The 25,918-nt window shown below is 34.2% G+C and overlaps 1 protein-coding gene and 1 pseudogene across 1 annotated transcript in view; both read left to right on the top strand.

Annotated features, from left to right (window-relative positions):
* Positions 1-6,388: 6,388 nt before the first annotated feature.
* On the top strand, positions 6,389-7,272 carry LOC128781505 (SAP domain-containing ribonucleoprotein pseudogene; annotated as a pseudogene).
* A 481-nt stretch (positions 7,273-7,753) lies between these two features.
* The window catches only part of LOC112320783 (probable oxidoreductase PXDNL), a 58,809-nt gene continuing 40,644 nt past the window's right edge, over positions 7,754-25,918 (top strand). Inside the window, 1 exon segment of the mRNA XM_053929252.2 lies at positions 7,754-7,878. Within this exon segment, the coding sequence (XP_053785227.2) occupies positions 7,754-7,878 (125 nt within the window).

Consider the following 25,918-nt stretch of genomic DNA (forward strand, 5'->3'; position numbering starts at 1 on the left):
AAAATCAATTATATATCTCGAATAATAATACAGAAAACCAAATATCAGAAAATTAAAAATTGATACCAGTGGGGCAAAAGTAGGTTTACAGTTGTGAGTACATGAAACAGTTTATACTTGTATTATTATTTACTAATTATTGTATTATTTTCCATATGAACAACTGTAAATCTACTTTTGCCCCACCCTGTATATACATGCTGTTACTCAGCACTTTCATTCCTGGCAATGAGTGGTTATGTTCATTAAATGATATCTAAAGAACTTTCATGCTGGTATGATTTATAGTTGCCGAAAATTTGGAACAATTTCCATATCAATAAACATCAAAATTAATATATAGGAGCATATTCATCAAATTTATTCTGTATTACAAAAATATAGAACTATTACTGATATCAGCAAAAACATAAGTAAATTTCACAGCATAAAAAGTATATATAATCTGCTTTTACTTACTTAGAGTTTAAAGTCAGCAATAACTAGTATTTTCACTAGAAGCTGACTCAGATGTGTCATGAGGTCTCTTTCTGGGCCTGGTAACGTTTCCTATCTTGATCTGTGTGGCTACCTGGGTAATCACACATATAATAATTTTTAAAGATATATTATGGGTTTGTGTACTTTGTATAAGCTTTGCCTTAGTGTAAAAGGAAAGAAATGTCTCTAAGGGTCAGATGTTTTATAGAATTTAAAACCTAAAAGATGGAGAGGTTTTTAATGAAAATGAAATTCAGATATATTCTCATGCATGCCTTTTGGAAAATGAGTGAATTAATGATCTTAGCCTTGTAGATGATAACAATGAACCTTGCTTGCTTCAAAAAGTGATAGATTTCTTTAGATAAAGTGGCTTTGAAGTCATATATAAAATTCTTCATAAATATCTGAAAATTATAATTATTTAGTTCAGTGTTACATTTTATACAGAAATAAATGTGGAAAAAATATATCTTTGCTGAATTGATTTCTGAAAAGAGCGTAGTGGGTATTTACTAACTTACTAAATACTTATTTTGTGTCTACTTTGAGGAAAGCACTCTGCTTGGTAACTTTGTTGATAGGAAAATTAGCATTACCATGTAGACACAATTCCATGTTCAATAGAACAATGCTGACATATAAGCTCCATACTGACTCAAAATTTGATATACAATTTTTAATTCATTTTTACACAGGATCTTCATTCTGATATTTATTTTTACTAGGTCAATACTCCAGCACACACACACACACACACACACACGCATAACAGTAAATCAGAGTCAGAAACATTATATCATATGTTAATGATGATGAGTATTATTGCAGTTATTATAAAATAAACAAATGAAAATCTTGATAAAACTCAAAGTTTCAAAATTTCATTACAGTCATGTATTAATACAAGAATATTATTATAAAAACCCAGAAAATACGTATACTTATATTTGATAAAATTGTATCATGATCTATTTTATATCTCTTATTATAATAAAATACTTGAAGATTTTAAGAAAACTTTAAAATAAGAAGGATATTCTTTTATCTAAAAAGGAAGAAATAAAATGTGTTTCCTTGTTTTAATAAAATTAGAATTTATTTACATTTAAAAAATTATTTTCTTTTCCAAACCAAAGGAAAAACTGGTGTTCAAGTTCTTTCATTCTTTGAGAAAAACTATAATTTTTGGCTGAGGAATGTAACCAACCAGGGATTACCTCATAGAAAACAATCACTCCCCCCACCAAAAAAAAAGAAGAAGAAAAACCACCTCAGTTACTTCCCTTTCTCACATTTTTCCTTAGCCAAATTCAGTCATAAGCCATAGGGCAAATAAACCTGTTGATGCCATTCATATGTTCAGCCTTCTAGAATAGGGAGAAAAATGGAGGTGGGAGAAAAGTTGATCTTAGAGGTCAAATTTAAAAACATACCAACATACTGTCATTTTCCCATTACTCTATCCCAAGATATTAAGCAAGTATTTCCCAGAGAATTTCTAGATCATCTTTAGACATAGGTATGATTTCTTACTTCAATCCCTGTTTTTTCTTTTGATAAAACAATAGTATAATTAATTAGGTCAAGAGAATGCTACTTAATAAAGCTGAAAGTGTATAATAAAATCTTAACAAATAGAGACACTACAGTGATTAAGAGCTCAGATTTTCAAATCACACCTGGGTTCTAATCCATGCCCCAATGTCCTTATATCTAAAGGTTGAATACTAACATTTACCTCATTAAAATGTATAAAGTTTAAATGAGATAATTTATGTAAAGCTTTTGGCACAAAGCCTGGAACTGAGTAGATGGTAGTTAATTGACACAAGAAACTTATGTTACAAAAGATTGATTAGGGGTATACAGTTTACATTTCAGAAAGTGAAATAAATGACTTTTTGAGTAACCCTGAATTATATGAGAAAATGAGAGAGTACTGAAAAAAAGGAGTTAATCAGGAGAGACTGATGGAGCTAAGTACAGCAAAGGAGTGATTTAGAAAATACATACTTGGAGAAGATGATGTCTTTGCAATATTTTTCTAATCATGATTAATGAATATGGTAAATATACTATGAAATGGAAGATCAATTAGAGATCATTGGGAAGATTTCCTTAATAGTCAGTAGGACTCAATCCAAACCACAAGGACACCCAAAATTGAGTGAGAACAGCATGAGACAGGACACGTTCAACAAAGAATTTATTTGCCTCAAAATTGCAAATGGAGGGAGAACAGCTGCTACTGCTTGATTCTGAATTCCACCTCCCAACAGAAAAAAACAAAACACCAAAAATCACTAAGGACAATATAAAAACCATTAGCTCTATGGACAACAATAAAATATGTATGGTGGATCAGATTTTTAGAAGTAACACCTTTTTAAAAAGAAACCTGGATAGAATATCTGCTGAAAGACAGAAAATGACAGCAGTCAGCAGTGGCCCTTTGTGGTAGAGACTTCTTTACTGGTTGTGGAAAGGGTCAGAGGAAGATTAACTTTTGTATTTGTATGTGATTTTTTTTTTATTGTTGTTCAGTTACAGTTGTCCTGCCTTTTTCTCCATTGCTCTCCCCCGCCCCTTCCCCCCTCACTTCCACAGTCAATCCCCTCCATTGTCCATGCCCATGAGTCCTCTATTTGTCTTCCTTGATTGCCCCTTACCCTTATTTCCCCCATTGCCTCCCTCTCACCCCTCCCCTCTGGTCACTGGAAGTTTGTTCTTTATTTCAATGTCTTTGGTTATATTTTGCTTGCCTGCTTGTTTTGTTGATCAGGTTCTGCTTATAGGTGAGATCATATGGTATTTGTCTCTCACTGCTTGGTTTATTTCACTTGGCATAATACTCTCCAGTTCTATCCATGCTGTGGTGAAGGGTAGGAGCTCCTTCTTTCTTTCTGCTGCATAGTATTCCATTGTCTAGATGTACCACACTTTTTTGATCCACTCATTTACTGATGGGCACTTAGGCTGTTTCCAGCATTTGCTATTGTAAAAGCTACTGCTATGAACATTGGGATTCATAGATTCTTTTGAATTGGTGATTCAAGATTCTTAGGGTATAATCCCAGCAATGGGATTGCTGGATTGAAAGGCAGTTCCATCTTTAGTTTTTTGAGGAAACTCCACACTGTTTTCCACAGTGGCTGCACCAGTATGCATTCCCACCAACAGTGTACTATGATTCCCTTTTCTCCACAACCTCTCCAGCACTTGTTGTTTGTTGATTTGGTTATGATGGCCATTCTGACTGGTGTGAAGTGGTATCTCACTGTGGTTTTAATTTGCATCTCTCTGATGGCTAGTGATGCTGAGCATCCTTTCATATGTCTCTGGGCCCTCTGTATGTCCTCCTAGGAAAAGTGTCAGTTCAGGTCCTTTGCCCATTTTTTAATTGGATTGTTTGATTCCTGATGTGGAGTCATGTGACTTCTTTACATATTTTGGAGACCAAACCCTTGTCCAAAGTATCATTAGCAAATATGTTTTCCCGTATGATTTGTCCTTTTTCCATTTTGTTGATGTTTTCTTTGTCTGTGCTGAAGCTTTTTAGTTTGTTTTAGTTCCATTTGTTTATTCTTTCCTGTATATTCCTTGTCTTAGGGGATGTATCACTGAAATATTGCTGCATGGGATATCTGAAATTTTCCTGGCTCTGTTTTTCTCTAGAACTTTTATGGTGTTACATGACATCTGATCATAAATATTGTTTTTACCAGAAATAAAGTGGGAGTTCCTGAAATGCAACATGCTCAATTGCAGATGAGAGTGGCTTTTAGAGTCACAGAAACCCTATCTCCAGCACTTATTCACTGGTTGACCTCAGTCAAGTTATTTAACTTTATTTTCTTACTTAGACTGTGGGCAGAATATATGTTTGTTAGAAATAAGTAAGGGCCTTAATATAGACTTCTGAAGTCTGTGAGCTTCCCATGAAAGTTGAAAATGGTTGGCACTCAGCTCTGGCTTCCTAATTACCTGCACTGACAGCTACAATGACATCTAGGCGCCCATGATACCTGGGGTTGTAACCACAACCTTAGTATATCAACAGTGATCACACTGTAGTCATTTTGATCAATAAAATTAGTGTGTTTAGAAAGAAACACAATTAAATGGAATTTTGGATTTTAAAAGGGATTGAAAAATCACACTTTCTAGGGTAACTCATTCCTCAAACAATGTGAATGAGTTGTTTATTCGGTTGTTTGTTTTTGGTGTAGACCTGTGACAACAATTAGGTCAACAATGATTTTTAAAAAACAAAAATATACACATGAAACCTCTCCAATTACGTGATGCTAACCTCTAACTCTAGTCTCATGGTATTAGTTCGTTCAGGCTATGTTACTAAAAATATATGGAATTTTTATTCTTGCCCTCATACAGTTGCATTCAGACATTTTTCTAGGGTTATGTAAACACTAAGTAAAAAATACTTATGTACTTAGTATTCTTTTTTGTTTGATTCCCTACAATGGAAAAACAGCTTTTTGAAGATGAGTTCCTTGAAAATCCTTTCCTTTTTATTTTTTTTCTTGCCTCTAGGAAACCTTATGACAAAGATATCAAAAACTTTTAAGTGTATGTCCATGAAACAGAAGTTCAAAAATAATGCTTTCAAAGAAAAATGAAAACTGCAGTAAACATCATACATATTTATTCATTCATACACTTCTCTAGTCAAATAGATCTGAAGTTGTTTCCAAAATTGATAAAATAGCAAAATTAGAAGTATAAATTGATAAAAAAATATTTTGAGATATTTCTTGGCAAAAAGTGTAAAAGGGAAATGGAATGCACTAAAACTCTTTATCTGAGATAAGGCTATTCAAATCCTCGTAAGGTTACACAGATATTTAGAACAAAACCAGTAACAATTGATGACAGGCTTGTACTATTGCCTACTATAAATAAATTTACAATTTTATATATTTGAAAAAAAGTACAAAAGTAGATTTATCTTCACCACATAATAAATAAGCATATTTAAATGTTATCAAACAAATAAATGATACTTTCTGTTTTTATTTTAAAAGTCTTTCTATTTTACAAGAGTTTTAGATACATAGAATTATTGCAATGATAGTACAGAGTTCCCATAGACCCAAGCCCCTAGTGTCCTTTTTATTAAAATATTACATTGGTATAGTGCATCTGTCACAATTAAGAACAAATATTGTTAGAATATTAACTTATATTCATACTTTCTTTAGATCTTCCCAGTTTTTCCCTAATGTCCTTTTTTTGTTCTAGGATCCCATATTTGATAGAATTTTTTCACTTAGTAGTCATGTCTCCTCAGGCTATTTTTGGCTGTGATATCCTCAGTTAAATACTCAGAAAAGGAACTGCTGAGTCATAGGTAAATTTGACTTGAATATTTAAGGAAGTCCATCTTTTTTTTACAGTGGCTGCCCCATGTTGTGGTCCCACTGGCAATGCTGGATGGATCCCGACAAGTGCGAGGTGACATCTCATTGTAGTTTTAATTTGTATTTTTCTGATGATTAATGACACCGAGAATCTTTTCATATTTCTATTAGCTTTTGTGTGTCCCCCTTGGAGAAATGGCTATTCAAGATGTTTACCCATTTTTTAATTAAATTGATTGCTTTTATTTATTTATTTATTTTGGTGTTAAGTTGTATCAGTTCTTTATAAATTTCAGATATTTACCTCTTATCTGATGTAGCATTGCAAGTATCCCCTCCCAATCAGAAACAGAGTCAGCCAGGTGTGGAGGGGTTCCAAATGGGGATTTGTAATGGGGTCCAGAACTCAGGGTATCCAGGAAATATTAGAAAAAATATATATATATAGGATGTCCTTGCCCCCGCAAGTCTGAGCTGGGGGATAGGACGCATGGAGCAGGGCCATTGAAAGTTGTTTTGAGAGAGGTGTAGCAAGATGGCGGCGGAGACGGTAGAGCTCCATAAACTGAAGCTTGCTGAACTAAAGCAGGAATGTCTTGCTCGTGGTTTGGAGACTAAGGGAATAAAACAAGATCTCATCAACAGGCTCCAGGCCTACCTTGAAGAGCATGCTGAAGAGGAGCAAATGAAGAAGATGTACTGGGAGATGAAACAGAGGAAGAAGAACCAAAGCCCATAGAACTGCCTGTTAAAGAGGAAGAACCCCCTGAAAAAACTGTTGATGTGGCATCAGAAAAGAAAGTGGTAAAAATTACGTCTGAAATACCACAGACTGAGAGAATGCAGAAGAGAGCTGAACGATTCAATGTACCTGTAAGCTTGGAGAGTAAGAAAGCTGCCCGGGCAGCTAGATTTGGGGTTTCTTCAATTCCATCAAAAGGCCTGTCCTCTGACACCAAGCCTATGGTTAACCTGGACAAGCTAAAGGAAAGAGCTCAAAGATTCAGTTCGAAAATCTCTTCAATCTCCAGAAAGTATGAAGATGATGAGAAACTGAAAAAGAGGAAGGAGCGATTTGGAATTGTCACAAGTTCAGCTGGAACAGGAACCGCAGAAGATACAGAGGCAAAGAAGAGGAAAAGAGCAGAGCGCTTTGGGATTGCCTGATGAGAAACTCAGTGTTTTCTGCTCTCCAGTGGTTTCCATCTCTGATTCTTCTTGGTCACATATATACCTAAATACATAGTTTTGTGCCTAGGTCCTGCCTCACAATAAGAGAGCATGTACCCCAGGTGCACTGGCGAACTACAGTAGCAGTTTGACTTATTGCTGTTCCAACTTTAAGATTGTTGTTGTTGTGTTGTTTTTTTAATTATTATTTTGCTTGTTAATAAAAAATAGAAAAGAGAAAAAAAAGAAAGTTGTTTTGAATAGCAACAGTTTTGCAGATAACTTTTAGAATGGTCATTTAACATATCTATAACCTTTAACTGGTTTCATAGATATGTTAAATAGTTGTGGCCATGCTTTGAACCAGGGGGATGGGAGTGACTTCAACCCAGGATGTAACTGGGAGGCAACTCCCCTTGGTTACAGCGCTTGTATGAGAGCTTGGAGATGACTGGCTCCATGCCGGGCCACACCTGCCCAGACTTACTATGGCAGCCCAGTAAAGCTGGAAGAATATGGGAATGCTGGCAGGTGTAACTGATTGTGGGAGGAGTGGGAAATGGTGATGCAGGGAAAGATTGGCGCTGCGATTTAAACCCAGGCACAGCCATGCTGGGGCTTTTTGGGACGGTGCAGTTTTAGGGTGCTCCCTTTGCCACGTGGCTTAGGAAGCAGAAGAGACCTTGCTGGGAAGAAAAGGGGTGAAAGGATTCTTGATGATGGGCCATGAGAAGGTGCCACATGGTTTTGGATTAACTGGAGATCATGGTGATGACACAGCAGATGGTGCTAGAACTCAGTGGCTGCCTGAACCTCAAACTTCTACTTCTTTTCCTGAGAGACGGTACCCCAGACTGGCAAAGGGGAGAAGGAAGGACTGTGAGTTTGTGGGTATTCTAAAGGACTTTAGTATTTTTGATGAAGACATTAAGTCATTACTCTAAGTCTGTATAACTTCTTAAATAAATCCCTTTCCTTTTCACCAATCTCTGGCATTGAGAGATGTCTTTCCCTGGCAGCTGGCAAGGCGAACCTAGTACAGCGGGAAGGCGGACAGGGAGCACAAAGGCGGGTCCATTCGGTAATAGTATATTATTTGCACCCCCACCCTCAGCTCTGTTCTGTAATAAGTAGCCTGTCTTCTTATTTTGTTGATGGTTTCCTTTTCTGTGAAAAAAAATATATGTTTGATTTAGTTTCATTTGTTTTTTTTTTTCTTTCTTTTTCCTTGGCCAAGGAGATATATCAGAACAAAATATTACTAAGCAAAATTTTAGAGTGTTTCCTGTGTATGGTTTTGTCTAGAAGATTTGTGTTTACAGGTATTACATTTAAGTCTTTAATCAATTTGAGTTTATTCTTGTAAATGGTAAACAAGGTGGTCTACTTAATTTTTTGCATTATCTGTCCAGTGTTTCCAACACCATTTATTGGATAGATTGTCTTTATCCAATTGTATATATTCTTGCCTCCTCTGTCATTGAATACTTGACTATGTAGGTGTGGGTTTATTTCTGGAGTCTCTATTATGTTCTTAAGAAAGTACCATGCCATTTTGATTACTATAGCCTTGTAGTATAATTTGACATTGGGTAGCACTATATCTTCAATTTTGTTCTTCTTTCTCAAGATTGCTATGTCTATTTGGGGTCTTCTGTGGTTCCACATAAATTTTAAAATAATTTGTTCTAGTTGTGAAATAAATGTCATTACTGTTTAAAACTATAGGTTGCTTTGGGTAGTATAGACATTTTCATAATGTTAATTCTTTCTATCCATGAGCAATATACAATGCTTCCATTTATTTATATACTTCAACTTCTTTCTTCAATTTCTTATAATTTTCCAAGTCCAGGTCTTCTATGTTCTTAGTTAAATTTATTTCTAGATATTTTATTGTTTGATACAATTGTAAATTGTATAGTTTTCTTATATTCTCTTTCTGATAATTTGTTATCAGTGTATAAAGTACAACCAATTTCTAAGTATTAATTTTGTATTGTACTATACTGAATAACATTTAGGAGTTTGAGTAGCTTTTTGATGGAATCTTGAGGTCTCTATACATGGTATCATGTCATCTGCATATAATGATGGTTTTACTTCTTTTCCAATTTGTATATCATTTATTTCTTTTCTTTGTATGTTTTCTGTGGCTAAAAATTTCAATGCTATGTTTAATAAAAGTGGTGAAAGTGGACATCCTTGTCTTTATTTTAATCTTAAAGACAATAATTCAGGTTTTCCTTGTTAAATATTATGTTAGCTGTGGGTTTGTCATATGTGGCCTTTATCATGTTGAGGTATGTTTCCTCTATTCCCACTTTGCTGAGAGGTTTTATTATAAATGGTTGCTGAATTTTGTCAAATGCTTTTCCTTCATCTATTAATATGAGTCATATAGTTTTATTTTTCATTTGGTTTATATGGTGTATCATCGTAACTGATTTGCAAATATTATACCAGCCTTCTGGTGAATAAATCCCACTTGATTGTGATGTGTCATCTTTTTACTTTACAGCTAAATTCAGTTTGCTAATATTTTGCTGAGGATATTTACATCTATGTTAATCAGAAATATTGCAATATATTTTTTGTAATGTCTTTGGTTTTGGAATTAGGGTAATGGTAGCCTCATAAAATAAGCATGGCAGTCTTCTCTTCTCTAGAGCTTTTTGGAATAGTTTGAAAAAGATAAATGTTAATTCTTTAAAATTTTGGTAAAATTGACCTGGGAAGCTATCTTGTTCAGAGCTTTTCTTTGTTGAGAGTTGTTTTGATTACAGGTTCTATTTCAATTGTAGTAATGAGTCTGTTTAGATTTTCTGTTTCCTTTTGATTCAGTTTTGGAAGAATATTTGTTCCTAGAAGTTTATTCACTTCTTTCAGATTATTCCTTCAGCATCCTTATAACCAGTGTTTTGAACTCTGTGTCTAGTAGATTGCTTGTATTTATTCTGTTTAATTCTTTTTTTGGAATTGTCTCCTGTTCTTTCAATTGGGACATATTTCTTTGTCTCCCTATTTTGGCTGTCTCCCTGTGTTTGTTTATGTGTATTATGTAGATTTGCTACATCTTCTAGCCTTGGCAGGGTGGCCCTGTAGAGCAATCTCCCTAATCATCTGTATGGGGGGCATTCCAGGATTGTTACTTTTATCAGTTGTGTGTGCTCTCCTGTTGTAATTGAACCTTGATTGCCATCGCCACCTTACTGGGTGAAGTTGACCCTCAGGCTGACTGGCTGTGGATCTATCGGTCACGATCACAGCATATGAACTTCTGTGCAAAGGCTGACCCCATGAAGCAGAATTTGCTTCAGTTGTTTCGACTGCCTGTTGAGACCACCTTTTAGGTGTACTGCTTATGGAGCAAATTGGGTGGTGGTCTGTTGTGATCTGAAGCTCGGTGTGTGTGTTCTGCAGCCAATTGGGAAGAGCTCTGGGGCATGCTAAAGTTATGACCAGCCCAGAGCTACATGATAGGAGCTAGAAAGAATTCATGTTTGGTAGCTTTTTGTGCTGAGCCTGGAGGCATTTGGAAGATATACTGTGAACCAACTCCGGCTGCCACCAATACCAAGCCTGAGACCATTTAGCAAAAGACACTTGAGGCCTACTCTCATCTGCTGGCTGGCTGTATGGCTCAGCCACAAAAAAATCCTTGAGTGGTTAACAAATTTGCATGAGGCATGGTGTTAGGAAGTCACCAGGCTAGAGCAAGTAGTGGTCACTAGGTTAATGCTGATTCAAATTTGGCTATTTGTGGGGAGGGCTCAACACAGGAAAGATGGTACCTACCTACCAGCCCCTTGGAAAGCAGGCTCAATACAGGGACAACTCAGGTTCTCCTTGTATGTACTTGGCACAAACCCCCCATCGCCAGGATGTTTCCCCTCTGCTGGAGTCCAGGGTGGATACCTGAGAGTGAGTGAGTCTGTGTGCAGGCCCTTTCAGAGAATCCCTTCCCTGGGTGTCTAGCAATTTTTATCTCACCTGGACTAATAAAATCCATGCTAATTTTCACGGCCAGATGTAGTCGGGGATCCTATTCCCAACACTGGTGCTCCAAACTGGGGAGGTCAGCATGAGTCTGGGACCCCTTGCTCTTCAGGGGGTACCTTGCAATTGAGATTTTCCTCCTGATTATCAACCACCACAAATGGGGGTGGGGCCAGGTTGTTTTGCATTTCAGCCTCTCCTGCCAGTCCTGATGAGGCTGCTTCTTCAGATCCTTAGTTAATGGACTTCCGTTCAGATAGTCTTCAGGTGACTCTTCAGGTTATCTATAATTTAGTTGTAATTTTGATGTGGTCACTGGAGGTAACAAGAACTATGCTCCCCTACTCCCCTGTCTTGAGCAAAAGTCTTATTCATTCACCTTTTAAAGGACATCCAGGTTGTTTCTAATTTGAGCAATTATAAATAAATCTACTATTATAAATAAAAACATACAGGATTCTGTGAGAATCTAAGTTATTTTCAAATCAATTAAGTAAATAGGAGTACAATTACTTCTTTGTATGTAAGACCATGTAGGAAGTAGCCAAAGTGCCTTCCAATGTGGTGGTAGCATTTTGAATGCTTATTGTCAGTAAATGAACTACTCTGCACCCCACCATTTTTTGGTATTGTCAATATTTTAGATTATTTCCATTCCAATGGGTATGTAGTCATATCTCACTGTGGTTTTAATTTTGAATCTTTGTTGGCAAATGACATTAAACACCTTTTATATGCTTATTAGGCATTTGTACATCTTATTTGATAAAAATATTCAGATCATTTGGCAATTTTTAATTGGCTTATTTCCTTCTTATTGTTGAATTTTAAGAATTCTTTGGATATTATTGGTACAAGGCTTCTAGTACATGGCTTGTCTTTTCATTCTCATAACAGTGTCTTTTGCAGAGAAGTTTTAATTTCAACAAAGTCTGAATTATCAATTTTCTTTCTTGAATCACAATTTTGATATTATATTTAAAAGCTTATTTCTAAACCTGTGGTGACACAGTTTTTTTTTCCTATATTTTTATCTGGTAGTTGTATAGTCTAATATTTTACATATAGATCTATAATCCATTCTGTACATTTTTGCAAAAAATGTAAAATCTCTGCTTAATATTTTGTATTTTTTGCATATAGACAATTAATTTTCCAGGATAATTTGTTTGAAAGACTATCATTCTTTCTTCAAGGAATTTTCCATTGTCAAAAATAAGTTTACAATAATTTCTAAGGGTCCATTTCTGGGCTCTCTCTTCTGGTTCATTGATTTATACATTTATTCTTTTGCTAACACTAGACTGTCACTATTACTTTAGCCTTATAGTAAGATTTGAAACACAGTATTTGAGTTCTCCAACTTTTCTCTTCTTCTTCAATCTAGTATTGGGTATTCTAGGTATTTCTCTTTTCCACATAAACATCAGAATAAATTTGTCAGTATCTACAAAATACTGTACTGGAATTTTAATTTTTATTGTGTTGAATCTACAGATCAATTTTGGAAGAATGGACATCTTGACAATATTGAGTTTCCAAATCATACATATGAAATATTTTTCCATTTATTTAGACTTCATCAGTATTTTGCATTTGTCTGCATATTGGTATATTTTATATTTAGTTTTATGACAAATTATCTTATTTACATGTTATTTAAACTGTATTAATTTTAACTTCCAGTTATTCACTTCTGGTGTATAGGAAATTAATTAAATTCTTTTATATTAACATTGTCTCTTGAAACCTTGGTAAAAAGTATGTATTAATTTGTAAGAGTTTTTTTTAATTTAATTATTTGGGATTTTCAATATATATTCTGCAATTATAAATAATTTATTTCTTCCTTTTCAACCTATATATTTCCCTTTCTTCTCTTAGGAGAAGTTCCAGTACCATGGTGAAGAGGAGTGGTAACAAAGGACATTGTTTCTTCCCAATTTTAGGTTTAAATCATACACTTTCTTACCAATAAGTATGATGCTGCTCTAGAACTTTGTAGCTATTAATTAATTTAGAATGTTCTCTATTTATAACTAAGTGACATTTTAATGAAAAAAGCATGCTGTTTTTTTTCCTTTTCTTAAATCATTTTTTATTGTTATTCTATTACAGTTGTCTCAATTTTTCCTCTTTTGCCCTCCTCTGTCCATCTCACCTCCACTCCCAGAGCCAATCCCCAAACTGTTGTCCATGTCCATGGGTCATTCATACATGTTCTTGACTAGTCCCTTCCCCTTCTTTCCACCATTATCTTCCTTCCCTCTCCCCTCTGGTCACTTTCAGTTTGCTCCATGTTTCCATGCCTGTGATTCTATTTTGTTTGTTAGTTTATTTTGTTCATTAGATTCCTCTTATAGGTGAGATCAAATGGTATTTGTCTTTCACCAACTGGCTTATTTCACTTAGCATGATATTCTCCAGATCCATCCATGCTGTTGCAAAAGGTAGGAGCTCCTTTTTTTTCTGCTGTGTAGTATGCCATTGTGTAAATGTACCATAGTTTTTTGATCCACCCATTTACTGATGGGCACTAAGGCTGTTTCTAGCTGAGTTTTTTCAAATTATTTTTCTGAGTCAGTTGATGTGACTATATAATTTTTACCTTTTAATCTATTGATTTGATGGATCACACTGATATTTCTTCTAGTTATGCAAAGTTGGCTCAACAGAAAATGTTGAGCCAACTTTGCATAACTAGAAGAAATTCCACACGGTCATGATGTATAATATTTTATGCATTATTAAAATCAGTTTGCTAACATGTTAAGGATTTTTGCCTCCATGTTTATGAGAAATATTGCTATTTTCTTTTCTTTTAATGTTTTGATATTTGGATTTGGTGTTAGGATAATTCTGTACATTTAGAATGAGTTAGCAGTCTTCTTCTGCTTCTACTTTTGGGAGACAATTGTGAACAATAGGTATTATTTATTCTTAATGTTCTATGCAATTCACTAGTCAAACAATTTTGTCTAGTCATTTCTATTTTAGAAGTCTATTAATTATTGATTCAAATAGTTAAGAACAAATAGCAACATTCCTGGTGTGAGTTGTAATTAATGTCTTTCATGGAATTGATATATTTCATCTAGTTATCAATTTTGCAATCATAAATTTGTACATATTTTTTGTATTTAATGCATTTAATATAGCTGATAACACTAGTAATGCATTTGTTTTATTGCTAGTTTATTTTTACTGCCTATTTATTTATCTACTTATTTTTGATTTGCCTGGCTAGAAGTGGATGACTTTTATTGTGCTTTTCAAAAACTCAATTTTTGGTTTCATTGATAATCACTCATTTTCATGTTTTAAATTTTATTGATTTCTGCTCAATTTTTAATTAATTTTGGTGCTTTAATTAGGCTTAAATATCTTTTCTTTCTCTAGTTTCTAAAGTAATAGCAGAGATATTGATTCCAGATCTTTTTGCTTTCTAAAATACACCTTCAGTTCCAGAAACTTCCCTTTCAGTACTATTTCCTCTGCTTTGTACATATTTGAGAAATCATATTTTTATTTTCTATTATATCAAAATATTTTAGAATTTCTCAGAATTCTTTGTTGATTCTTATGTTAGTTAAAAGTAATCTGTTTAATTCCCAAATATTTGGAAAATTTCAAGGGATCTCTCTGTTAGGGTTTTCTAGTATAATTCCATTATTGCCTGAGAAGATACTTTATATGTTTTATATTCTCATTTTTTTCTTTATTGTTAGTGTAATGTATTGATTGATTTCTATGTCATCCACTTGCATTTCAGTAATAAATTCCACATGGTCATGGAATATATAATACTTTTAGAGTGCTTTCTGTTGGTTAGTATTTTGTTGAGCATTTTGTACCAATATTCCTCAAGGATATCAGTCTCTGGTTTCATTGTGATGTCTTTTTCTAACTTTGTTATCAAGGAAATTCTGGCCTCATAGAATGAGTTTGGAAATACTCTCTCATTTTGGGGGGAGGGAGAATTTGAAGAGGTTGTGTGTTGATTCAATTCCATTAAGCTTTTAATGGTGTGTTTTATGCCCCAGAATGTGGTTTATCTGATAAATGTTCCATGTAAGCTTGGAGCAATGTGTATTCTTCAACAGTTGAATGTATTTCATAAATGTCAATTAGAGTAACTTGATTGATAGGGCTGTCCAAGTTAATATATCTTTATTGCTTTTCTGCATGTTTCATCTTTCAGTTACTAATATGGTATGTTGAAATCTCCAAATATAGTGCTAGATTTGTCTATTTTTCCTTTCAGCTCTATCAGTTTTTTGTTCACATATTTTGACATTCCATTGTTTGGTGCATAGATATTTAAAGAATGTATTTGTTTTCTTGGAAATTCATCCCTTACTAATTATGTAAGGTCCCACTTTTCCCCTGATAATTCTCCTTGCTCTGAAGTCTGCCTTGTCTGAAATTAGTATAGCTACACCAGCTTTTCTTTAACTAGTGTTAACATTACAGATATTTTTCCACCTTTTTATTTTTAACTTCTCTCAGTATTTTAAATGTGAATTTCTTGTACTTAACATATAGTTCATGTGTTTTTAATACACACTGAGAATCTCTGTCTTTTATAGTTTTAAATGAACATTTTTATACAGTTCCATTTTATCTCTCCTTTCAAGGTATCTTACATCACTTGTTGAAGAAATAGTTCTTTCCCTTTTTGTATTCTTGACTCCCTTTTCAAATATATGATCCAGTAATTCCACTTTTTGATACATATCCAAAAAAATTGAAATAAGGATCTTGAAGATATATTTGTACTCCTATGTTTTTTGCAACATTATTCACAATGATTAAGATTTGAATAAACTAAATGTACATCAACAAATGAATGGATAAAGGAAATATAGTTTGTACATAAATAGCTATAGTGTTCAACATAACCTTTAAAAAAAAGAAATTCTGTGGCATTCAGCCACATGGATAAACACGGAGGATGTCATGTTAAATGAAATAAGCTGGTCACAAAAATACATATACTCTGTGTTTTCACTTATATGAAATATCTAATTTAGTCAGACTTACGGAATCAGACAGTAGAATGGTGGTTGCCAGAGGCAGAAAAGAGAGAAAATCAGACAATTTTGTTCACCAGATATAAAGTTTCAGTTATACGAGATGAATGATTTTTAGAGATCTGCTATAAAACATAGTTCCTATAGTTAACAGTACATGATGGTGCACTTCAGAATTTTTAAAAGGGTAGATGTCATGTTAAATGTGCTTGCCACAATAAAAGCAAATAGAAACTGAAAGAAATTAATCAAATATTTTAAAATACAGACTATTTTTGTAACAGAATGACAAAATAAGCAAACAAAAACTATATAAATCAAAACTATCATTAAGTAAGGACAATATATTCTTACAAAGTAGGATATATGTTAGGATCTCATGTTTGGTTTTACATTACAAAATCAATTAATGTACTGAAATTTAGTACAATAATTATAAGTAGAATAAGATGATGGATAAAGTTTATCAAAATTTCCCCTTATTCATGAGAATTCAACCATTATTTATTTCCTCCCTTTCTTTCATATTTATACAAGGCAATGTAACTTACACGAATGACCCCTGGTGACTGAATTTCATCTGTTGAAGAACCCCATAAATATACAGTGGCGTCATTCTACCTTTGGGCTTTCTTGAGAGGTAACTTGTGACTAGGCAGGTTTTTTGGGGGCACTAGAGTTATGTTTGTGGAATTGTTACCAGGGCTGCTTTGGGGGGAGAGTTGCAGCTTCTAGATCAAAGGAGCTCCTACACCTAGAGCAATTTTTAAATAGGAAACCATATTTATAGCTTTATATCTTCATTACTTTTTGACCAAAGTCTTATTTCCTAAATGGTTCCACATGTAACTCATTGAATCATGCACTATATTGTCAATACAGCCCTTGACAATTTTATTTTCTAAATTTTAACATTCAGTTTTTGGGGGGTATTTTTTAGCCAAAGAGTCTATTCTTTTAAACATAATCATTAAGAGTCAAACCATGTCTTTCTTGATGGTGTGACAAGAACAATATTCTGTTCTAATAGAACACTCTAATTGATTTATTAAAATATTAATTTAAAAGATAGGCAATACTAAAATTTTCTAAATATCAATTAACTCTAAAATATGTAAAATTTGCAATACTGGTTATAGTCTACAGTGAGCCTGTATGGTTCTCCAAGTCTAATTAATTGAGTTTTTATAATCCTTTTCTCTACTGAAACATGAAATTAGTTTTTACTTTGGAATAAAAACATGTTAATATATTTTTCCTGCTAAGGAAAACCATTTTTTGTGTGACTGTAGGGCATATGCCCTGCTGAGGGAACATAAATTTCTACAGTTCCCCATGAGTGTTCATTTTCAGTAACAACTCACTCTGCTACAAGTCCCAGCATGTGAAAATGACTCACTCCTAAATCCAATGAAGAGCCACACACATTTAAGCTTTTAAAGTGTATTTTGCAAGAAGATTTTTAATACCTAAATATTTGATACAATTTTCTTTATGTGTTACTGCATCAACTAAGACCACTTAAGTCTCCAGATTTTAAGCAGTTATGGATTAATGACACTTGTAAAAGCTTAAAAGGTTATAGCAATTTAATAAAATCCATACACGAAAACAAATTTCCTCTATTTTGGAAAACAAACAATTTTATCTCAAATCTCTAGAACATTAGCTGAATGCCAAATATGTTTCAACAATTTGTGTTATATTAGCTAGGAAATTGATTTAAACTTTGATCTTTTAAATTTTTGTGATATTGGTATTCATGTTTTGACACTGAAACATAATATAGCTATATTTTGCTGGAAAAGTTCAAGAAGAGTGCCAACTGATAGCAGTGTAGTATTAATGAAAAACAGATGCACTTTTCCTGAAAAAGTGTTTCCACATATCATTCTTCTTTGTGAAACAAAAAATACTTTTCTGAAATTAAGGATGTTATAAAAAATACCTAAATGATCTTTAATTTCTCTAAATTCTTACTTTTTGTATACTATCTCCCAAGTTGTTTTAGTGGCAGTTTATTATTGTTATTGTAACTGTTGTTTACTATGACTTTTATAATGAATTAATTGCTCTTGTTAATCTTATACATTCTCCCTTTTATCTGTGTTTGCTGGCAGAAGAAAATAAAATCTTTACAAACTACTAGATACAATAATTTGTGTGCAAAAGTTTTAAATGCTTCATTGCATTCATTAAATTTAAGATGATTTAGGTAGGCGCTATGTACAACTCTTCCTATATTTAGTCTTTTCCTAGCTGACAGTCTGAAACACAGTACACGCTCAATCAAGGTTAGTTAAATTTAATTAAACTCCTTTTCCATAGAATGACCATTCTTAGTTCCATTTAATGGTTGCTATTCCATGTCTACCTATTTCTCCAACACTCACCATAGTCCAACATTACAGCATATCTGCTATTCAAGTTTCTTCTCACATATTTTAACATATCTAGCATCTCATATTTTTCACCTCTTTCTATACTAACCCAAGTAAAGATTCATGCCAAGGCATTGTACATGGTAGAAATTCAATTAATGTGAGCCAGTTTATATCAAATTACCCTGAATGAAATGCTCTTTACACACTCATATGCTCAGTAAGGGACTTTAATATTTTTACATTTAGTCCTACTTCCATCTCTTTCAAAATGCCTTCTAAAGTCCTAATTTATTGTTGTTGCTACAGCATAAAGCCTATAGAGGTAGTCAAGATAATAAATAGAAGCCTGCATCAAGGTATAAAAGTAGAGATTGAAAAATAAAATCTGGATATTTTAGATATAGAAACTGAGTTGACTTTGGTTTATATAGGGTGAAGTAAGATGAATAATGGACCCCCCAAATATTTATGTCTCGATTACAGCGACCTGTGATTATGTTACCTACATGTTAAAAGGAATTTTGCAGAAATGATGAACGTAAGGATTTGAAATGAGGAAGTTATTATATTATCCCTGTAGGCTCAATATAATCACAAAAGTCTTTAGAATAAGAAGGTACAAGGGATAGAATCACTGGTAGAAAATGTGACACTGAAAACAAGAGATTGGAGTAATATAAGGCAAGGGCAATGAGCCAAAGAATGTAGGTGGTCTCTAATAAGAGAAAATCAAGGAAACAATTCTCTAAAGCCTGAAAAAGAAACACAGCCTTGTGAACATGTTGATTTTAGACTGCGGACTTTCAGCACTGTAAGAAAATAAATGTGTGCTGGATTAAGCCACTAAATGTATGGTAATTTATTATAGCAACAATAGCAAAGTGATATTGGGGAAAAATGGGACAAAGAATCAGAGATATCAATCAGACATTACTGAGGTTTCCCCTTCCCACATACCAATGATGTCTTGAAGACTGGGTGTGAAGACTGGACTTCCACCACTGCATAGTAGTAATGAAGTTCCCCTTAGCTTCTGTGTTTGATGGTATCAGAGGATCCTCAGAATTTTCGCCATTATCCAGCAGTAATGAGACCAACTGTTTTTGGGTTTCAGTGAAGGCCAGGATGTGGGGAGCAGTAATTAAGGACTCCTATTCCCCTTCAGGCAGGGAAGTATCAGGGAGAGCTGCTGGGACTCCCACTTTTGCCCAACAATGGCAAGGATGTCCCCCACTCATGTCAATGTCCCCCAATCAGTGGAAACTTGGACTTCTATTTTCACCTGGCAATAATGAGGGACACCTCTATTTCTCTGTTGGAGCAATATTAGAGGTAAACAACTAAAACAAAAGGTTTAGTTCCAGAGCCTTATAAACCAATGCCAAAAATTTCCAGATTTCACCCTGGTCATGGCCAAGTTGGTTGGAGTGCCATCACATACAACAAAATGTTGGGGGTTCAATTCCTGGTCAGGGCACATACGTAGGTTGTGGGTTCAATTCCCAGCTGAGAAATGCATGGGAGGCAACCAATCGATGTTTCTCTCTCACATTGACGTTTCTGTCTCTCTCTTCCTTCCTCTCTCTAAAGTCAATAAACATAATTTTTTAAAAATATGCAGGTTTCAGTGGAAAATAACTCATACTGTAACTAAACAACCAGTGGGGTCCTACCACTCACTGCCAACAGACAAAAACTCTGGAGACAGAGTTTGATGGAAAGGGAAATGAATCATTTATTCAAAGGCTATAGAGTTTGAAATAATGGCACGTATCTGCCTCAAAGCCCATTTTCTCTAAAATACCCAAATAAAATCACCCTACCACCCTTCACTTGCTCAGTCCAAACCTGTACCAGGAACTTCTCTCCCACCTGAAAGTACTATCCTTTAAGAAACAGATGGTTTAACTGGTTTCTAGTCACTGAGGCTTCGGGTATCTTTCAGAGTCTGTGTGTCCAGTGTCCTGCTCATGGCCTGCTACCCTCTTCTTCCAGCCATTTCCCTCCAGTGCATCTGTGTGCCTGGCTGGGCAAGTCTGTGCAGTGCAGTTCCATTTTCCAGCGCCTCCTTGGCTTCCCATGTGGGAGATGGACACAGGGCTTGTTGCCTGGCAACATGGCTTCCAGGGCCTGCCAGCCCAGGCTTCTTCCCCTTCTGCCTTAATAGCCCAGCATCTGCTGTGCTCCTAGGTAGGCAAGCCCATGAAGTGCTCAGGGTAGGGTGCTGGGGGTGTTCCAGGACCACATGTTCTCCAGAGCCTGCTGCCTCAGGAACTCGAATGCCCAGCCTCCAGGAAATAGGGGAGAACAAAAAGAATGGCATTTCTAAACTCTGTTTTATATAGTCCAGCCCAAAATTCTTTAAATGGCAGAAGTATGGAGAAAGGTAGTTCTCTCTATTATGCCACACTGCCCAGTTGCCAAGGCAACTACTCATGCACAGTCCTCAGTGCTTCCCAACCCCTCCCCCATCGATGGGGGCTGTTGCAGACTCTCTCACTGCTCCAGGGGTCCCCATGCCCCTCTGTCCAGAAATCCAGCCACATTCCTCCTTGCTACAATATCAGGAACCAGGAGGATTTAATCTTGAATAAGAAAAGATAGTATCTAACTACCAATACCAAGATGAAAGAGATGTTAGAATTACCATAGACTTTCAAGCAGCCATCATTAAAATGTTTCAATGAGCAATTACAAATGAAAAGTCTCAGCAAAAAAACAGTAGAACAAAATACAAATTTATGAACTAAAATCACAATTGCTAAAGTAAAAGCCTCAATATATTTATACAGCAGCAAGATTGTGGGGGAAGAATAAGAAAACTTGAACTGGAAGATAGAACAATAAAAATTAACACAGTCTAAACAACAGAGAAAATAGACTGAAGAAAAAGTGAATAGAAATTCAAAGAAAAATTAGATCATAATGCAGCTTCTGACATTCATATCAGACTATTGCAAGGAAAGGAGAAAAAGAGCAGATCTGAAGAAGTACTAGAAGAAATAATTAATGGGTGAGAACTTCAAAAATTTGCCAAGATACATAAACCTACAGATCTAAGACACTGAGTGAACACTTAACAGATTAAACACCAAGACATATCATATTCAAATTTCCAAAAACAAAGACAAAGGAAAAAAATTTGAATGCAGTCATAGAAAAAACACCTTATTTTAAGTAAAAACAATAAAATTGCAAGATGTTTCTTCAAAAGCCCCTGAAATCAGAAGGAAGTAATACAACATTTTTCATGTATGAAAAGAAATGTACTATAAATGTAGAATTTGGTTCCAGCGAAAATATTCTTCAGTAATAAATTAGAAGTCAAGGGTTTTCAGAAGATCGAAACTAATAGAACTTGCCACCAATAGACAAATCCTAAAAGAATGGCTACAGGAAATTCCCTAAACAGAATAATCTAGGCAAGTTCTCTAAACAAGATAATCAATGTTCTTAGAAAACACACGCACACACACACACACACAAATGCTATATTGGACTTTGTTCCAATTTTTAAAAATTTGTTTGCCCTGCTCAGTGTGGTTCAGTTGGTTGGGCATCATCTCACAAAGCAAAAGTTTACTTGTTCCCTTCTGGGTTGGGGCACATGCCTGTGTTGTAGGTTTGGTCCCCAGTCAGTCAGGGCACATAGAAGAGGCAACTGATTGATGTTTCTCTCTTACATCAATGTTTCTCTCCCTTTCTTTCTCCCTCCCTTCCCCTCTTTCTAAAAATAAACAAATAACTTAAAAAATTTGTTTCTGTAGAAGACTTTTAAGAGAATAAAAGCCAAACTACAGGCTGGAAAATAATATTTGTAAACTACCTTTCTGACAAAGGACTAAAATCTAGAATATGTAAAATTTTATCAACACTAAACAACTTTTAAAAATCTAGTTATAAATTGGGCAAAAGACATGAAGAACTATTTCATTGAATAGGGTATATGAATGTAAGGTAAGCACATGAAATGATGTTCAACCACAATAGCCATTTGCTAAATGCTAATTAAAACTACAATATGATAAGTGTCTTGTAGAATCCAGTGGCACAGCCTCCCCTGTCACCCAAGCTGGGTAATCGAGGTACACCCTTCATGTGAGCTGAGTACAGTCTCCTCTTTAGTTGAGCCTAGATTGCTGTTGGCAAGTCAATGGAAGGGATTTACCCAGGCCAGTCAGCTGAGTGCTGAGACTCTCGTGTTTCCTGGGTCATACAGGCCAAGGTCAGCTCCCACCTGGATTTTGTCCAGGGACACCCTGCCTGGTCTATAAAGCAATTTGATATGGATGCTACGTATTATGTTGGGTTATGGGCCAGGTCCCCAGCAGGGGGAGTGTGGGAAGCAACCACACATTGATGTTTCTCTCCCTCTCCTTCTCCCTCCTTTCCCCTCTCTCTAAAAATAAATAAATAAAATCTCTAAAAAATAAAAATAAATTTTAAAAAGCAGCAATAGAAAATGAAAGAGTTATCTACAAAGGAGTTCCCATAAGCCTATCAGCTGATTTCTCAAAAGAAATCCTATAGAAGGGGCTGAAAGAAGTATTCAGAGTCATGAAAGGCAAGGATCTACATCCAAGATTACTCTATCCAGCAAAGCTTTCATTTAGAATGGAAGGGCAGTTAAAGTGCTTCCCAGATAATGTCAAGTTAAAGGACTTCATCATTACCGAGCCCTTATTATATGAAATGTTAAAGGGACTTAGAAAAAAAAGAAGATAAAAAACTGTGAACAGTAAAATAACAACAAACCTACAACTACCAACAACTGAACCTAAAACACAAAAACAAAAATTAAGCAAACAACTAGAACAGAAACAGAATCACAAAAATGGGGATCGCATGAAAGGTACAGGTATAAGAATCATAATTATTAGGCACAAAATAGGTGGAGGTTAAGAATAGTATATGAAATGGAGAAGCCAAGGAAATCATATGTAGAACCCATGGACATCAACTAAGGGGTGGGGAATGCTGGCGAGTGTGGGGGTTGCAGAGCAGAGGAGGATAAAAGGGATGAAACAATTGGGAAAACTGTAATAGCATAATCAATAAAATATACTTAAAGAAAGAAAAAAAGAACACTCCAAGGGCCTCTTCCAAGTCACTGTTATCACCAAACACAACCACTATCCAGACTTCCATGCCAGGAATTAATCAGGCCCTTGTATTGGCTTTATACAAGTAGATTACCTTGTATAAATAGATTAACACAAAATTTACACTTTGTTTTTGGCTTTCATTTCTCAACATTATAGTTGAGAGTTTTATTGAAGTTGCATGTAATTGTACTTTTTCATTCTTGTTGATATACCATATTTTATTTTTATTTATAGCTTACTCTTTATTCATTTCATTGTTGAAGACTTGATGTGTGGGTTTTTTAAAAATATTTTGAGGCTTCTATTAAAAGTTATGCTCTCACATTCTTCGGCATGTCTTTTGGTGAATACATGTTTCTATTTTAGCTTCCAGTGTTCCTATTTTAGCTTAGGAATTGTATAGCTACAAAGTATACATGTGTTTGGGAATAATAGACACTGGCAAACAGTTTTTTGATATGGTAGCATTAATTTACAGTTTCACTAGCAATATATCAATGATTCATTTGTTCCACATCATTTACACCACTTGAATTGTCATCTTCCTTTTAACATTGCTGTAAATGCTAAATGTTTTGTGACTTTGCAATGTGGTTTTAATGTGCATTTTTCAGATGGTAAATGAAGATAAAAAACATTTCATGTGTTTATTGAACATTTGGACATTCTTTTATTTGAAGTGTCTGTTCAAGACTTTTTGCTCATTTTGTGTCAAATTGTTTTGCTTTATTATTGATTTGTTAGTGTTCTTTATATATTCTGGATATGAGTGTATTGTCACATGTATATTTTATGATTATCTTCTATGTCCCTGTGGGCTATTTTTTACTCAGTTAATGATGCCATTGAGGATGTGCAGGTACCATTTGTAAATCAAGGCAATTCAGCAATTTTTTTGTGACTAGTACTTTTCGTTCCTCCTTTAAGAACTGTTGCCTACTTTAATATCATAAAAATATTTTTCCTGTATGTCTAAAGATTTCATTGTTCCATCCTTCATATTCATATATAATTAATCTAGGATTGATTTTTGCATATGGCAAAAGGTAGCATCAAGACTTAGCTTTATATACTCCATTATATTCGCAACCATTTAAGATCACCTTTTCATCACAAAATAGCAGTGTTTATTTTCTTAATTAGCAGGTTAATTGCCTCAATTTTGGAATTCAATTCTTGATTCATTTCCACACTACTTTATCTACTAATTTATATGAGATTGTATAAACTTATTATATTTTAATTTTTCAAATTGCAGATAATGTTTAAAGAAAATATAATTAGTGGAATATCTATAGGTGCTAATTTAATATGATTTATGATAGTAATGGTCAAAAGCATGTATTCTGAATTCAGATTGTCTCATTATATATACCTCAGTTTTCCAACTGGTAAAATTTAGTATAATATTAGGACCTGCATCAGGGATATTGTAAGATTTAAATAAGTTAACAAATATCAATCATCTTGGAAAATATTTAGCATACAGTGCAAACTTTATGTTGGTTAATAATTATCAATATACATGCATACATAAAAGAAAGTACAATGAGGTAATTATAGAAGGCTTGTTTTTATTTAGGACTTAATTATGTAACAACATAATTTATTTTGAATGCAATGAGCACACATTGTTTGCAAATCAAACAATGGTACTGGCATGTAAATTTGGATGTATTTACTCATTTAGCCAGAGCACAATCTTATTAATGTTTTCCAGAAAATTAAAGCACATTATTCTAAATATTCACATGATCATTTTACCTCAAAGTCCTTATTCAGTAATTTAGATTCCATTAATATTTCTCCAGTAAAAGAATCGTGGTATAAATAAAATATGTTGTATCAAACATATATGTTACCCAGTGTCCAGAAAACTGTACACAGAAGCATATTTGGTGATTGATTAAATTAATTGTAGATTATATTTCTCTTAGTACAAGTGCTGCAAATGTGTAAAATGTTTAAAATTAACATGACTTCCTCTAGAAACAACTAATCAGCTTGCTAACCTTTTATGAGAGAACATTGAACAGTTTGAATAAATGGTTATTTATATTATCTTTTGAAGGAAAAATCCATCTTTATTCTTTTAATTTTTAAAATGATATTTTTCATGTACCTTTTAACAGTTAAAATTTATTGGTAACAAATGAAATTCCTCATGTGATTTGTTTTACTTGTTAATGTATTCTAGCTGCACATCTCTAATTATTACACCATTCACAAATAAATTTACATTTTAAATATAAATTAAACTATTCATTTCTGGATATGTGCACATACATATCCAAGTGTAACCAAATATTTGTGCAAGTAAGACCCATACTATTCTATAAATATCAACATTTTGGTAAAGTTTA

The sequence above is a fragment of the Desmodus rotundus genome, chromosome 8 (assembly GCF_022682495.2).
Source record: "Desmodus rotundus isolate HL8 chromosome 8, HLdesRot8A.1, whole genome shotgun sequence".
NCBI classification, from domain to species: Eukaryota; Metazoa; Chordata; class Mammalia; order Chiroptera; family Phyllostomidae; genus Desmodus; species Desmodus rotundus.